At 41.5% G+C, this 17,147-nt stretch overlaps 1 protein-coding gene across 2 annotated transcripts; it reads left to right on the top strand.

The window, feature by feature from the left end:
* Positions 1 to 2,551: 2,551 nt before the first annotated feature.
* Positions 2,552 to 10,138, top strand: LOC131523773 (uncharacterized). Of its 2 annotated transcripts, none has more exons than XR_009266847.1 (2): positions 2,552 to 9,500; positions 9,980 to 10,138. XR_009266847.1 is itself a non-coding variant. In XM_058750421.1 (2 exons), the coding sequence occupies exon 2, from the start codon at positions 3,427 to 3,429 to the stop codon at positions 9,265 to 9,267; it is 5,841 nt and encodes a 1,946-aa protein (XP_058606404.1). In that variant the 5' UTR covers positions 2,552 to 2,743; positions 3,223 to 3,426; the 3' UTR covers positions 9,268 to 10,138. The 2 variants fall into 2 exon arrangements, 1 of the variants encoding a protein (XP_058606404.1); XM_058750421.1 differs by having other exon boundaries at positions 2,552 to 2,743; positions 3,223 to 10,138.
* Positions 10,139 to 17,147: the final 7,009 nt, after the last annotated feature.

The raw sequence follows: 17,147 nt of genomic DNA, 5'->3' as shown, positions 1-17,147 counted from the left end.
TCTCACCGATGCATCGCTTCAGATGTTATATTGTTCTTGTAATATAAATGATAATAGTCAGCATGGTTGTCCATGCTATTGTTTAAACAGCATGAAGGATTAATGAACGTGACTTTCAGCACAGCAAATATCTTTAATATTGTGAGTCTACCAACCATGATACATGAGTTTATTTAATCGTTATACAACAATTAGTTACACTCCACTAATTTGATTGTACAAATAGTGTTCTAATAGTGCTCATATTTTGTGTGCTAGCATTACAGCATTTCATGGTTTCTATGAATGTTTAAATAATGTATCAGTGTCCTCCTCCTACAGTCTGGCACACAGTGTTCATGTAAAACACTTCTGGATTAGTTTAGCATTCTACTGAGGGATGTCCCCACAAGTAGGCCTATAGTAATACCAGTAAATTGTGACCTTGTGGGGACATTTTTTTGGTCCCCATGAGGAAAACAGCTGATAAATCATACAAAGCATACACGTTTTAAAATCTGAAAATGCATAAATTTTTGCATGAGGTGAGCGATACAGCAGTAGACATGATTAACCAGTAGAAATTTGTCAACCGGTAGAGATCCTCTCTGTAGCAGTTACACCCTTACGTGACGTTGCTGTGCTACACAGTCACGAAAAATTATCGTTTGCATGCGTTTTTAAGCATTGCAATTTAAAATAAGTGATTTTAAGCTGTTGAAGACTTGTGTCAGAACCTAAACACAGTAATTTAGTTCTTAAATGAAAGCAAACAGCTGAGAAAGAAAACATGTAACAGTATATTGGATCCGGGCAGCTCTTAAAGTGACAGCAGTCTAATATTCCTTCTCTCTGTCATTCATGTTAATCAAACAACAAAAGAGAGAAAATCTCACTGCTCTTGACTAAATCACTTTTGTAATTGCAATAAGAAGAAATATATATGTAATTTACACAGTGAAGAATATGCAGTGTTTTTATACATTTTATTATTTTATTCAATGTATGTTGAATTTCTTATTTATTTGTTCTACTGTTCTACTGCTTGTAATTAGTTTTTTATCCTTATTTAATACACTAACTGTCTTTAGTGAGCTTGTTTTTTTTTAGGCTAGTATTAGGTTTTTTGTTTTTTTTCATGTTGACACTGGTGGCAAGAATTATGCAATTTGTATGGTATCAAACATTTTGAAATAATCAGAAATAACTATTGTGATATATCGTTACCGTGAAATAAAATTACATCAGGAGTGTTTAGAAAAGCATCTGTGTGCATTTGTGTGTCCATGTAAAACAAAGCCCTGGATAAACAGGCTTATAAGTCATTCATGTATTTGTTTCATGAAGTTTGTGTGAAGACTGATGTCTTGTTGAAGATAACTCGCAGGACAGAAGATCAGTTTGACAGACGACCTTTTTTCACAGTCGTGCACAGCTGTGTGAGGTGCCTCTTCACAGCAGTAAATGAAAGATAAATGTCAAATGACAACAAGGTATACAAGTATACAAACACAAGTTGACACCCAAGTATACTAAAAGGGAAGTCTGCAATTTATGTGCTGCTAGCACTAACACAAGGACAAGCTGACAGACAAGGAAATGATGATTGTTTTCAAACAGGTTATGGGTTAGGTTTAGTTTTAGGGTTAAATTCACCTTTCACATCTCATGATACAACAAATATATAAACACTCAAGAGTCTGTGCAGAAACAGCCTGCATATGCCTGTATGGTAGCATTATTTATCCCTTTTCCAACTGAGTTGAAAGATTATTTATGACCAGGCTTTTTGAGCTGGATATGAATGTATGCATGCAGAGCACTGTATAACCTCCTGTAATCATAAATTACAACTTGATCTGATATTGAGATGAATGGCCACTTCTGACTTGGAGACCTCCACGAGCTGCAGACATTATTCTGAACTGGAAACAGTTTGAATGCTAATACAGATGTTGCTTAGATGGCTAGTAGGAGTGTATTTGTAGATTTCTGAAGTGAAAAAGAGCCACATTTCAAGTTCAATCAGTGTAATCAGTCTATCATTGAAATCTTCGCAATTATTTAGAAATGAGCATAATTGCACTTGAACATGTTAAATGTAATGTTGTGGTGAGCTACACTGTAAAAAAAATTTTTAAGTTGGCTCAACTTTTTTTTTTTTTTTTTACAGTGTTGTTTTTAGGGTACAACGGGGCTAAAGGCCCACCTTAAGAAAAAAAATTGCTATTACCTGCGCCTAAAATGTATAATTGCAGAAAAAATGTGTACGTTGCATTGAACATTAATGGAGCAACAGATTTTGTCTGAAAATAAATCATTCAAGTTAAAAATCTTATAAAATATATGAGGTGGCAAGGGGGGCCTTTTACCCCACACACGGGGTAAAAGGCCCACCAGCATGGGGTAAAAGGCACACGGTATTGATACAAATACTTCAGCTAAAATAATGTTTTGTTTAATAATGTCTAAGTTAATATTTGTCCAAAACAATCAGTTTAGCAAAGTTTGTACTGTTTTCTGCTTAATTTGAAAAAAAAAAAAAAAAAAAAATTTATAAATATAGGCCTACTGTCATTGTTGTAAAGGCTCCTTTAAGAGAGGGCTTTTATTCTGACATCATATGAGCGGTCTCGTTAGTTCAGCCGCTGTTGCCTGTTGAAGTGTACATCTGTCGAGTCGATCGCTGAAAGGACATTTCTACTTGTTCTGTTGCGATATTTCCTGCAGCTGTTACCTCAAGGTGTTAGTTATTGACCTACAAGTAAGCCTGTTCGCGTTATTTTTGTGTTTGAGATCGGTATTGAGTTATTTATAACTGCGTCACCCGCACCTGTATAGACATGCCCGCAGCCATCGTTTCTGTTAATTTAGTTTAATGATTCTGCTCGCGATGTGATTATTTCTTCTTTATGGATATGGATATCACAGTTTGTTTTCCATGATACTGCGGTGACGTGATATTGATTATTTTGAGCTGTTTATACCAAACTAGCGATCGCATTCTGATGGGTCCTGATTATAGCCATATATGGAGGGACGTTTATCATGTTAGATGATTGCTTATAGTGCATACTGTGATACTTTTATCCTCCCTTCTTGGATTGTATTGTTCACTGAGGAATGGTACAGATGAGGATTTAGTGTACTTTGGCTGCCTTTATGTACCAATGGATTTTTATCATTGTGTATATGCTTAATTATTGTTATTCATGACTGTTTATTGTATTTCTTGTATTCCAGACTAACGCCTCTACTGCCTGTAAATTGATAATATTCTATCAATACATCATCGAAACCCAGTCACCTGTCTCCTCATCCTTTATATTATATTGTGCTCTAACCGGCACCCAGGGGGTTCGCTCATCCAATTGCAAATCAGATCCTGACAGTCAAAGTCTCTCCAACATTGTGGTCCTTCGAGCCGGATGAGTGTTCCTTTCTGAAATGATGGACTCTGACGAGGAGATTGTTGGCGGAGCACGCCCTAAACGCTTCACGCATCCTCCAGCCTACCTAGAACAGTATGAGGTGCAGTATTCCCGAGGAAGACCTGTCTCAGAGCCTGGTGTGTCCCGCACTGTGGAGACGCCTGTCCCAGCCTGGTCCCTGTCCTTTCAGCCGTCTGTTGCCTTCCCTGGTGGTGACCGTCTCCACCCTGATGGCTCGCAGATCTTGTCATCCAGTTATCAGCCTACCCAGCCTGCTGTGTGCCCTCAGCTGGTCCCTTCCCCACCTTCAGCGGCTGATTCAATTGCTTCTGCTCATCTCAGTGAGCTACAGCACCTACGTCACGAGCGTGCAGCCTTCGAAGCCGATCTGAGAGAGTTGAGAGCAGTTCGTGCAGAAGTTCGAGAGTTGGTACAAGCAGCGCAGTCCCTTCGAGCAGACCTTAGCCAAGCTAGAGGTCAACCTCTGTTGCCGGGGCAGCCTTCAGCATTGCGGTTGTCCAGTTCTCCAGTGAAGCCCTGTGTATCCACTCCTGTGGTCGATTGTGATCCTTTCCCTGATCTACCTCCGCCACCTTGGCCTGAGCCTAACGAAGCCTTGGCCAGACAGTTCGGAGCCCTCGAGTTGTCTGATGCAGCTACTTCCTATCGGCCTGTGGTCTCAGGGTCTCAGCAGAATCCCGTAGTGCTCCCTACCACTCGCTCATGCCCTCCTCAGCCTAGTGTTCCTGATGCTGGTGATTTCCCTCCACCTTCTACTCCTCAAGACCTTCGAGAGATGCTCACTCCTAGTGTCATGCCAGTGCCTGCCCACCACCAGGCAGCACCTCCCTCTCCTAGGGTCTCAGCCTTTCTCCCTCAGTCAGAGCCTAGGGTGCGCCCTGTAGTCCCTTCCTCTGAGTCTGTGTATCGTGGCCCCCCGCCTACCATCCCTAAGTTTTCGCATCCAGATCCTAGTGAGTTTGCTCGCCTTCGCATAGCCCTGGAAAACCTGCTTCCCCCAGATGGCACGGAGCTGTTTAAGTACCAGATCCTAGTAGACCACCTTAAGCTCGAGGAAGCTAAGATGATAGCTGATGCTAACTTGAATTCCCCTACCCCCTTTACCGATACCATGTCAGCACTTTGTGACAAGTATGGCCAGCCACATCAGTTAGCCTTGAGGAGGATAGCTAGTGTCTTGGACAGTCCTGACGTTAGACGAGATGACATCCCAGCCTTCCAGAGATTCGCTCTCCAAGTCCAGTCCCTAGTTGGCTTGTTGAGAACCTTAGGGCGTGATGGGGAGCTCGAGTTGAGTTGTGGTTCCCATGTCGCACGCCTTTTAAGCAAACTTCCCCCAGAGCAGAGAGCGGAGTTTCGTCGCCACATGTTTCGTCAACCTGGTTCTACACCTAACCTTGTTGACCTTTCTAATTGGCTTCGTTATGAGACCTGGTGCCATAGTTATGATGCAGAGTTGACCACTAAGAGCTCACATTCTGGCAAGAGATCCGTTGCTATCCTGCATGGAGTTGGAGCATCCTCAGCCTCAACCACATGCTTGTCACCTTCCCCAGTTGAGTCTTCCATGCCTCGTAGAGGTTCCATGCAGCCAGCGAAGCCTGTTAGAATGAAGCGCTATTGTCCATTCTGCGGTGCGTCTGAGCATTACCTGAGTCAGTGTGCTTCCTTCGCCCAGCTTACGCCTGATCAAGTTAAGACCTGGATCCGTAAAAACAATCGCTGTTGGCGCTGTGCCAGATGCCACCACGCTGCCCAATGTGATCTGAAGAAGCCCTGCAGTCTTTGCCGTGGCCTACATCTTCGTTCCCTTCACGGCGTGAATGTCAGTCCTTCCTCTACTGAGGATTCTGCTACTGTGGAGAAGAGTTGCTTCACAAGCTCCTCCTCAGACAGGTTCTTCTTGGATAAGCCTTCGGTTAGCGGCCGTGTGATGCTTAAAGTGGTTCCAGTGCACCTGAGTTATGAGAATCGTACCCTGGAGACTTTCGCCCTCTTGGATGATGGGTCTGAGAGAACGATCCTGCTTTCCACTGCCGTTGAAGCCCTGGGGATTCAGGGTGTTCCTGAAGACCTTCCATTACGGACGGTCAGAGACGATGTTCAGGTCATTCGTGGTTGTTCCATATCCTTCCAGATTTCTCCCGTCTACCGACCGCAGATCAGTTATCAGATCAGTCACGCCTTTACTGCTGATCGCCTTAACCTGTCGCGCCAGTCCTATCCGGTGGATCAGTTGCGGCGGAAGTACAGACACTTGAGGGGCCTTCCTATTCGTACCCTTACTGAGGTCCAGCCCTTGCTCCTTATCGGTTCTGACCAGCCCCACCTTATCACCCCTACTGAGCCAGTTCGATGGGGCGGCCCAGGAGCTCCAGTTGCAGTTCGTACCCGCCTAGGATGGACACTTCAGGGTCCTGTTCCTTCCGTAGGTGGTCCTTCCACCCCTCGCCAGTGCATGCTTACCTCTTTGGTTCCTGTCCAGGATGAGCTCCTACACCACGTACAGAGATTGTGGCAGTTGGATACAGTTCCTCACCGGGAGTGTAAAGAAGTTACCCGTTCCAAGCAAGACCAGGAAGCCCTTCAGCTACTTGACCGCAAGACCCTTACCCTTGAGATTGAGGGTGTTCGTCGCCTTGCCACTCCCCTTCTTCGTCATAAAGACATGCCTTTGTTAAATGCTACGAGAGATTCAGTCTTGTCTAATCTCCGCAGTGTGGAACGGCGTCTGTTGAAGGATCCTGAGAAGGCCGAGACCTACCGAGCAGAGATGCGTAAACTCCTTGAAATTGGAGCGGTCTGTGTAGTGCCTGATCCTGTTCCTGATACCCCTGAGTGTTGGTACATTCCGCACCACATTGTTAGCCACAATGGGAAGTCTCGTCTCGTCTTCAATTGTTCCCATCAGCACCGAGGTCAGAGCCTTAACCAGTACCTTTTGCCCGGACCAACCCTCGGACCTTCGTTGTTAGGTGTCCTCCTTCGTTTTCGGGAGCATCCTGTAGCTGTGAGCGGAGATATTAAGGCGATGTTCCACCAGGTTCGCCTCCTACCTGAAGATCGTCCTCTGCTCCGCTTCCTATGGCAAGATCTGCAGATGAATGAGGCTCCTCGGACCTTCGAGTGGTTGGTCCTACCCTTCGGCACCACCTCCAGCCCTTGCTGTGCTATCTACGCACTCCAGCGCCACACTCGTCAGCACTCCTTAACAGATGAGGAGATTCGTTACTCTGTAGAAAGATGTTTCTACGTAGATAATTGCCTCCAGAGCCTACCTACTGCTGATGCAGCCCGGAGTCTGATAGATCGCCTGCGCACTGTCCTTTCTGGGGCTGGATTTGAGATCCGGCATTGGGCCTGTAACGATCCAACTGTATTAAGCCACCTACCTCCTGAGGCTAGAGCGACTAGTGTGGAGTTGTGGCTGACGCAGGAGAAGGCCGATGTTCCTGAGTCCACATTAGGTTTGAGTTGGAATTGGCAGTCTGATACCTTGTCCTATAAGCACAGACCCGTGATCTATGAGACCCCAACCTTGCGGAATATTTATAGGGTCCTTGCTAGTCAGTATGACCCTCTGGGACTGCTCCTTCCTTACACAACCCGTGCGAAGGTGATCGTGAAGCACCTTTGGAACAAACAGAGAGAGTGGGATGATCCCAACCTACCTCCGGACCTTCTCCATTCCTGGATACAGTGGGAAGAGGAACTTCGCGGCCTTCCTAGTGTCTTTTTTCCTCGGCGTTATGTTCCTCCTGCAGTAGGGATTGATGGAGTTACTCACGAGGTCCACATCTTCTCAGATGCCTCTGAGCAAGCCTACGGAGCCGTAGCTTATCTGCGTACTGTCGATCCAGCTGGTCAGACCTACCTCTCCTTCCTCATTGCTCGGTCCCGAGTTACCCCTAAGAGAGTACACTCTATTCCTCGATTGGAGCTCTGTGGGAGCTTAGTCGCAGCCCAGCTTGCGAAGTTGCTGGCAAATGAGTTGACCTTGACGATTCAGTCTACTGTGCTGTGGACAGATTCTACGACGGTCCTTCAGTGGTTAAAGTCAGAGTCCTGTCGCTACAGAGTCTTCGTTGGCAATAGGATAGCTGAGATTCAAGAGCTTACCGATCAGTGCTCGTGGCGTTATGTTGGTTCTGCAGATAACCCTGCCGATGACCTCACCAAGGGGAGATCTCTGTCCTACCTCGCTTCCCCGAACCGGTGGTCCCGAGGACCCCCTTTCCTTCTCCTTGACCTTCAAGAATGGCCGGTCCTTCGTACTTCTGAGGCTGGTGAAGAGCTAGCAGAGTTGCGCAAGTCGACCTTCTGTGGAGTTGTTACCTCACCAAACACCTCTGGCCACCCTGATAAATGGAGTTACCCTACCTGGATAGACCTGCTGGATGTCACTGCCCGAGACCTACGAGGTGACTCAGATCCTAGCACTGTTCTTGAAGCCACAGATTATCAACGAGCCGAAGTTCATGTCCTTAAATGCATCCAACTGGAATCCTTCCCGGAAGATTACCACCTGTTGGAATCCGGGAAGACAGTGAAACCTAGTAGCCGTCTAGTTGCCTTGGCACCCGAGATGGATCCTTCTAACGGCTTGATTAGAGTGGGCGGTTGTTTGAGGAGAGTGGCTGACCTTGCAGATTCTGTTGTCCATCCTGTAGTCCTAGACTCTAGGCATCCAGTCACTCGCCTGATAATCCACCATTACGACAACCAGTTGCATCACCCTGGAGCAGAACGGCTGTTTGCTGAGATAAGGAGGCATTATTGGGTCCTGCGAGGCCGTGAAGCTGTTCGGCGGTTTCAGCATACCTGTCTGGAATGTCGCAGATGGAGAGGCCAACCTTCAGTGCCTCAGATGTCTGATCTACCCTCCGCCCGCCTTCAGCTTCACAAGCCTGCCTTCCATTCATGTGGGATGGATTGCTTCGGTCCTTTCCTAATCAAGATTGGTAGACGTACAGAGAAGCGTTGGGGTGTTCTGTTTAAGTGTCTTACCACTAGAGCCGTACACTTAGACTTACTCCCTAGCCTGAGTACGGATTCCTTTCTTATGGCCCTTCGGAGGTTCATCGCTAAGAGAGGCACCCCAGCACAGTTATGGTCAGATCGAGGGACCAATTTCCGTGGAGGCGAGCGGGAGTTGCGAGAAGCATATGCCACCTTAGCTCCTGATCTGCAGCGTCATCTTGCGCGCCAGAAGATCAGCTTCTGCTTCAATCCACCATCAGCCCCTCACTTTGGTGGAGTTTGGGAGAGGGAGGTGAGATCTGTCAAGTCAGCCTTGTACACCGTTTTGGGTTCCCAGTCGGTTCCTGAGGAGGTCCTGATGACGGTCTTGTTGGAAGTCGAGGCTATCCTTAACTCAAAACCTTTGGGTTACGTATCCTCCGACGTGGCGGATGCTGACCCAGTGACCCCCAGTAGTCTCCTAATGGGGCGGCCTGATGGATCCTTGCCTCAAGTAATTTACCCAGAATCAGAGATGTTAAGCCGCCGAAGATGGAAACATTCCCAGATCCTAGCCGATCGATTCTGGTCTCGATTCATCCGGGATTATCTTCCTAGCTTGCAGACCAGGCAGAAATGGCAAGCCTCGCCTCCTGACCTCCGAGAGCATACCTATGTCATGATTGTCGACCCTCAGTTGCCCAGAGGTTTGTGGCCTGTAGGTAAAGTCATTCAGACCCATCTCAGTCCCGATGGCCACATTAGGTCCGCAGATGTGCAGATCAAGGATCATATCTATACCAGACCAGTGGCCCGTCTGGTGGTTCTACCAACCTTGCCTTCAGATGATCCTGGAGTTCCGAACCCTCCAGAATAGAGTCGCCTTTCTTGAATACAAAGATGCTTCTCATCTTTGGGGGCGGCTGTTGTAAAGGCTCCTTTAAGAGAGGGCTTTTATTCTGACATCATATGAGCGGTCTCGTTAGTTCAGCCGCTGTTGCCTGTTGAAGTGTACATCTGTCGAGTCGATCGCTGAAAGGACATTTCTACTTGTTCAGTTGCGATATTTCCTGCAGCTGTTACCTCAAGGTGTTAGTTATTGACCTACAAGTAAGCCTGTTCGCGTTATTTTTGTGTTTGAGATCGGTATTGAGTTATTTATAACTGCGTCACCCGCACCTGTATAGACATGCCCGCAGCCATCGTTTCTGTTAATTTAGTTTAATGATTCTGCTCGCGATGTGATTATTTCTTCTTTATGGATATGGATATCACAGTTTGTTTTCCATGATACTGCGGTGACGTGATATTGATTATTTTGAGCTGTTTATACCAAACTAGCGATCGCATTCTGATGGGTCCTGATTATAGCCATATATGGAGGGACGTTTATCATGTTAGATGATTGCTTATAGTGCATACTGTGATACTTTTATCCTCCCTTCTTGGATTGTATTGTTCACTGAGGAATGGTACAGATGAGGATTTAGTGTACTTTGGCTGCCTTTATGTACCAATGGATTTTTATCATTGTGTATATGCTTAATTATTGTTATTCATGACTGTTTATTGTATTTCTTGTATTCCAGACTAACGCCTCTACTGCCTGTAAATTGATAATATTCTATCAATACATCATCGAAACCCAGTCACCTGTCTCCTCATCCTTTATATTATATTGTGCTCTAACCGGCACCCAGGGGGTTCGCTCATCCAATTGCAAATCAGATCCTGACAGTCAAAGTCTCTCCAACAGTCATTAAAATGTTAATATAAAAAATATATATATATATTAAAATACAGAAACAATCATTTTAATACGTAAAGATTCTGAAAATATTGAAGGAGATCCAATAATAATTGAAAATATAATTACAGTAGTAACAACAAATTATATTTTATTATATGATATGATTAATATCATGTTTTTAAATATGATGGTTTGATTCTAAACACGGTGATTATCTCTAATATGGACACATACATAATATATATGATATTCATAACATAATATATGATATTTAGCATCTGAATCTAACCATGTCAAGTGAACAAATGGAAAAGTCAGACATCTATTAATTTATCATGTTAATTACTGTCCGCCTTTAGCCCCAACAGCAGAGGCGCTTTTTACCCCAAATACCATACTTTTACATATTCTTTCGTTATTTAAAAACTGTCGCTTTAATTATAACTGAAAATCATAAAGACCTTTGTCTCAAAATATATGCATTCATTTTAGCGATTCTCATTTGCTACTTAAATCTACAACATTTAAAAATATATATATATATATTAGATCAATTAAGCACAAAATCAACTTTGCGCTGCTGCGCGCGATCGCGTCAAGGATCAGACAGATATACACGTGCATCTTGAAAAGCGAATGTTTTGCAAAGTGCTACGCCACGTTTTTGTGCCATCTAGTGGTTTAGATGAAAATAATATCAAAGGCGCCTTTAGCCCCGTTGAACCCTATATCACACTTATGTAATATTCAGTATAATATACATACTTTTTAAATTATCTTCTGCTCTTTGACTTTCGTTTTCATTTTTCTTAAACTGAAGGACAACCAGATATACATATAGATTATAGCCTATATTTTTTTGTGAACAGGTAATTAAAAACAATCCACTTTGCCTTCTACCTTACATTTATGATGTACAACCATTTCCCACTGACTTTAATCTACTCTGCTGTCTGGTTTGTTTGTCCAACAAAAATGGTAGATTCGGTGTTATGATTTGTCAGATTGGCTGTCAGTCAAATTTCCGGCAAAGGGTCAGAGATTGAGTGATTCACTTTTTGTTACTCAAGTGAATAAATGTTTTTTTCATACAGACAGTATATGTCACAGACACGCCAGGCTCTTCCACCTATCAGCGCTCACAATCACCAGAATACTAATCACGCACACCTGATTGTCATTCACCAATCACCCACACAGCACTATAAGAACATAAGCTGTGTCTGAAATCGGTCACTCGCTCACTCATTCACTAATCCCTATATAGTGTAAGGCAGTTGAGTGCACTATATTAGAAAGGAGTGAACGAAATTAAGTGAACGGATTCGGACGGTGACGTGTACACTGCGCGTGAGACTTGACTGTTGCAAAAACATCTTCGATGTACTTTTATATTTCATGTACCTCATTTTAGAAAATAATATTAATAGCAATAACACTTAAAATCACTATTGTAATCAGCTTTGTGGTTTCATTGATGGTATTCATTTGTTCTGTAATATGGTCATAATCATTAAATACTATTAAAATATTGTCAACAAAAATAAACTCACATTAGCACTCATTAATAATTGTATGTATTTATTGTTTGTAGTATCTTAAAACTCTCCCGAGCAGCGTTTTTGCACTCAAATAAGATGGCCGTAGAGCGCCCTCGGACGACCGTTAATTTGACATCAGAATGAATACACTACCAACGAACATTTTTAAAAATCCACCAAATTCATCATTTTTGCAAATTAAACGGCATCTCTCATTCAAACTCGCTCGCTCCCGCTCTCTCTAACAGCTCGTCGGTTCTCCGCATTGGATTGTGGGAAATAGTGCTTCAGCGAGTGTACATCGGTTGTACACTCGAAATCAGAATGCATTGTGGGTAAAAAGTAGTGAACGAATGTAGGGAATGAAGCCGTTCACTCAGAATTCGGACAGCACTACAAAATGGCTGACACCCGATATAGTGCACTATATAGTGGATAGGGAGCGGTTTCAGACACAGCTATACAGTCCACACAGCCACATTGTGTGATCTCTCAAGTGGAAAAGGACTCAAACCTATGCTGATTTACTTACTGTTGCGCCAAGTCGCCTTGATCCTCTGTGTGTGTGTGCGTGTGCGTGTGCGTGGTCTACTTACCTGCATCCAGCTCTGTCACACCAGCTTCTGGAAAACCTGCGATTTTGCAAGAATTGCAAAAGAAAATGAAGTATTGCAAAAAGAAAATAAGTTTTGCAAATAAAAATAAAGAATTGCAAAATAGATAAATAAAACAGAGCAAAAGCAATGATTTTGCAATACATATTTTCCATGGCCATATCTACTAATTTATTTGCAATGCAGCTTTTATTTTGCGTTTCAGTCAAGTTTGAGTTTGCGATACCGTTTTCACTTTGCGCTTCACGTTTCTGCGCGTCTCACTTTGTGGCGTTGTTTTGACATGGGGGTGAAGTCAGGGGACGGGGGCGTGTCCAACAGGCCTGGGCATGCCTCCCTGGAGGTGACGTCATCGGCCCGAGACGCAGATCACAGCTGATCCAGGCACCGTCATTGAGCAGAGGCATGCGGGCGGATCGTTTCCTTTTATTCACTATAGCTTTAAAACATGCATGCTTTCGTATTATTAACAAATGTATATGTGTATTAGCAGCGTTTGCTCAAGTTAAAGAAGTTGTTAATATGAACATCTGCTGTTTATTTCTCTCAATGTGTGCACACTTTTATAGCATTAAAATGTGTATTGTTTCATCTGGTTAACTAAATGTGCATTAATAGTGCTTGTTTAAAATATTTTAACCTGTGCACAGCGCTCTTTGTTTACATTAGTTCAGAGTTACTGCTAGTTTTAATGTAAAAGAATGCAATTAACTTCACAAACTATACATCATTAAAAAGTTCTAAGACTCAAGCTTCATATCCATCTCGACTTCGTTTTTCATTTACATAACTCCTGGCATAAATTAAGAAATGACTGGCACTGGAAGTTTAAAAAATATTAAAAGTCTTTTGGTTTAGTTTTGTCGTGGCCACGAGATATTAAGTCGTGGGAACGTGATAATACTGTATGTCATGGCCATGAGTTTAATCATGCATAAACAAACCCGCGTGACCATAGCAACCTGGGATTATCAGAGATTGATCAAATATATTTATCCATCCCACAGTCCGTTGATCGTGTCTTTTTATGTAATATATGTGTATATTAGGCTATTATTATTATTATTATTATTATACAGCCCTGAACGTTAAGAGATCGAAATGAAGGGAAAATAAATCAAATACATAACAACGAATATAAAAATATTACCAATACTAATAAAATACATGGACTTACAAGACTTGTGGGATGGATAAAAATGTTTTCTTGTCGGCTTATTTTATTATACTTTATGTAACATTTATTCATAATAAACTTAATTCGAATGTTGTCTACATCGCGATACAGTCCAGTACGTAGCCTATGGTTAACACTTCAACCACCAGAGGTCGCTGTATACCTAAAAGCGCCAGCGGGTCAAATTTACCCATGCCATGACTACTGTTTTGATATGGCTAAAAAGGTAGTATGTCACTGTATTAAGCCACTGTCTTCACAATGTCTAGAGTCATAAATTATTATTTTTAGTCATCAGCTATGTTTTTGTCCTGTTGTTTTAAGTTCACAGCTATTTTTAAGCAGGTTACACTAATCACTTTTCTTAATGATGAATATAAACCAGCCTGCAATGACAACGAGAATTACGAGGAAATAAATACATATTTGGGTGTTGTAATATTATAGCTAATAAAATGTTTCAAGATAACCCATGTTATTTAAATGACTAAAACACCCTAAATAGACTATTATAAGCAATACTAATTCACCACATTGCAAAGGATGTACGATGACAAATTCAAGTGCACAGTTTCACCTAATTAATTAATTTGTTTAGTTATATAATTTATCATTTGAATTAGAGAACAACACCAATAAACTTGGGGCAATCATAAAAATTGTTTTATTCATTACATCATAATTCAGATTTTTTTTTTCAGGAATAAATAAGCAACACAGTAGCGAACCATAAACGATAAAAAATTGCAAACACAAATTAATATTTAATCCAAAGTTTGAACATTTATGAGTAGAGGAATAAACATCTTCATTTGAACGTGATGACAGGAATTATGCGTAAATTTGTCCTGATGGCGCTTATAGGTATAAATGCCCCATTTGTGTTCTGGTTTTATCTAAACAATTTTTTTAACAATAAACACAATTTTAAATAACACAATTTTAGTAAAAGTCAATGACTGTAAGACTTGGATATTTTTAATTGAAAATATATTATGTAACCTATTTGAAAAACAGCCATGGGTAAAATTACCCCGTGGTGGTGTTAATATAATAATTTAATAATGTTTTTTTTGTTGTTGTATAATTTCTTAATTAAAAATAAAATATTAATAAATACATCTCTGATAATCCCAGGTTGCTATGGTCACGCTGGTTTGTTTACCCATTAATATCTCGTGGCCACGAGAAATTTAAACCAAAAAGACTCAAGCTTCATTTTTTTTTTTAAACTTCCAGTGCCAGTCATTTCTTAATTTATGCCAGGAGTTATGTAAATGCAAAACGAAGTCGAGATGGATATGAAGCTTGAGTCTTAGACCTTTTTAATGATGTATAGTTTGTGAAGTTAATTGCATTCTTTTACATTAAAACTAGCAGTAACTCTGAACTAATGTAAACAAAGAGCGCTGTGCACAGATTAAGAGATTTTAAACAAGCACTATTAATGCACATTTAGTTAACCAGATGAAACAATACACATTTTAATGCTATAAAAGTGTGCACACATTGAGAGAAATAAACAGCAGCTGTTCATATTAACAACTTCTTTAACTTGAGCAAATGCTGCTAATACACATATACATTTGTTAATAAAATGAAAACATGTATGTTTTAAAGCTATAGTGAATAAAAGGAAACGATCCGCCCGCATGCCTCTGCTCAATGACGGTGCCTGGATCAGCTGTGATCTGCGTCTCGGGCCGATGACGTCACTTCCAGGGAGGCATGCCCAGGCCTGTTGGACACGCCCCCGTCCCCTGACTCCACCCCCATGTCAAAACAGCGCCACAAAGTGAGACGCGCAGAAACGTGAAGCGCAAAGTGAAAACGGTATGGCAAACTCAAACTTGACTGAAACGCAAAATAAAAGCTGCATTGCAAATAAATTAGTAGATATGGCCATGGAAAATATGTATTGCAAAATCATTGCTTTTGCTCTGTTTTATCTATTTTGCAATTCTTTATTTTTATTTGCAAAACTTATTTTCTTTTTGCAATACTTCATTTTCTTTTGCAATTCTTTATTTTTATTTGCAAAACTTATTTTCTTTTGCAAAACTTTATTTTCTTTTGCATATATATGCGGCATTAAATTGACTCCATACAACACCCCAGCAACTGCATAGCAAGAGCCTAGCAACCACCCAGAGTATCCTAGCAACACTTTAGCAAACATCTAGAACATTTAACTGACCAAACTATTTATGTTTCTTAAACAAGACTTTAAGACAAGCCAGAATACATTTGTCTTTCAAACTTTTCAGTCTAGTTCAGGGGCGTAAATTTCATCTAACAGTAGGGGGGGACAATAAACATAAAATTTCTCAAGATACATTTTTGAAGGGGACACAAATAATACAGCCAAAATTGTACTTGTAAGGATAGCTATGCATACACAGCATGGACTGTGTTTAAATATGAGTTCCGTTCATATGGTTCACCACGCGGTCATATTATAATTATTATTTTGCGTCATCAATAGTATTTTAGGTTTTGTCTGAAACCGAGTACGTCTCTTTAGATATTCAACCGCATTAAGCCCACTGTTCTGCCACTTAACATCATATTGAGCAAAACCCAACATATAGGTAGGTCTACAATATTAGCCTAATATCAGTTCACACACAGGCTTATCGCCGTGTTAGTTGTAGTGGGTGACAAGCTACGGTATTAAGCTTGTTAGCCTTAATGCTCATATAAAATACATAGTATATCATAATTATTTTGTCATGACCAATTTATTAATGATCCAGCATCATCTGTATTAAAGAGAAAGAATAATTTCACCCGATGTTTAAAGAGAATAAAATAGCCTTGACAGCCTAAGTTACTTACACATAACTAACTGTTACTGAGGAACTTGCTCTCTCCCATCGGAGTGACCGGACTCCTGTGTGTGTATCGGTAAAAGAGGAAAGCAGTGGACCAAACCACTGTGAGGAAAGGGAGGGGGGAATAAAAACACTTTTGAACTTAAAACGCTTTTTTGCGTTTATTTTGTTTTACTACTCACACAATTAATTTAAGTATATGTCCATTGTATTGTTTTTAATACACAGAGTCGCTTGTAATGATATTTTTAGGAGGGACAACCCTCAGCTAGGGGGGGTCCTGTCCCCCCCGTCCCCCCCGGGATTTACGCCTATGGTAGTTATTACAGGTACTCTTAAATGCTTACAACTCAAATACACAGATGACTTTCCTGCCCAGTGAACACTCATGAGATCAATAACACTTAACAAACAACTCTTAGGATTCAGGAATTATTTTTGCAGCTCAATGTCTATTACAGTATACAACATAAATTAAATTACAGATAATAATAATTCAGCAATGAACTTTTGGGAACAGATCATTTTCATTTTACTACTGTAAAGTAATCTTGCAGTGGATGAAAAACACTAGAAAAGTTCAAATACCAAAGAATTGTATATATGAACGTGGTATGCACCACAATACAGTACAGTACAAAAATAAAAATTAAATCAGCATACTCTGCACAGTTGATCAAATTTCATTACAGTATACAATACTATAGCAGTTTCCTGGTCTCCTGACACAAGACTAGCTGTATCTCTCATTTCTCAGTTCTGCAAACAAGCAGTACACATAAAAAATGGTTACAAATCAAATTTGACAGTCACATGTTTGAAGGTGTACAACATGTGCTAC

Source organism: Onychostoma macrolepis, chromosome 17 (genome assembly GCF_012432095.1).
Source record: "Onychostoma macrolepis isolate SWU-2019 chromosome 17, ASM1243209v1, whole genome shotgun sequence".
NCBI lineage: Eukaryota > Metazoa > Chordata > Actinopteri > Cypriniformes > Cyprinidae > Onychostoma > Onychostoma macrolepis.
Note: the sequence above shows the minus strand (reverse complement) of the source record. Positions and strands in the feature narration are given on the sequence as shown.

Excerpts from the sequence above, each read along its gene's own strand:
- LOC131523773 (XM_058750421.1), top strand. The coding sequence starts at position 3,427 with ATGATGGACTCTGACGAGGAGATTGTTGGCGGAGCACGCCCTAAACGC.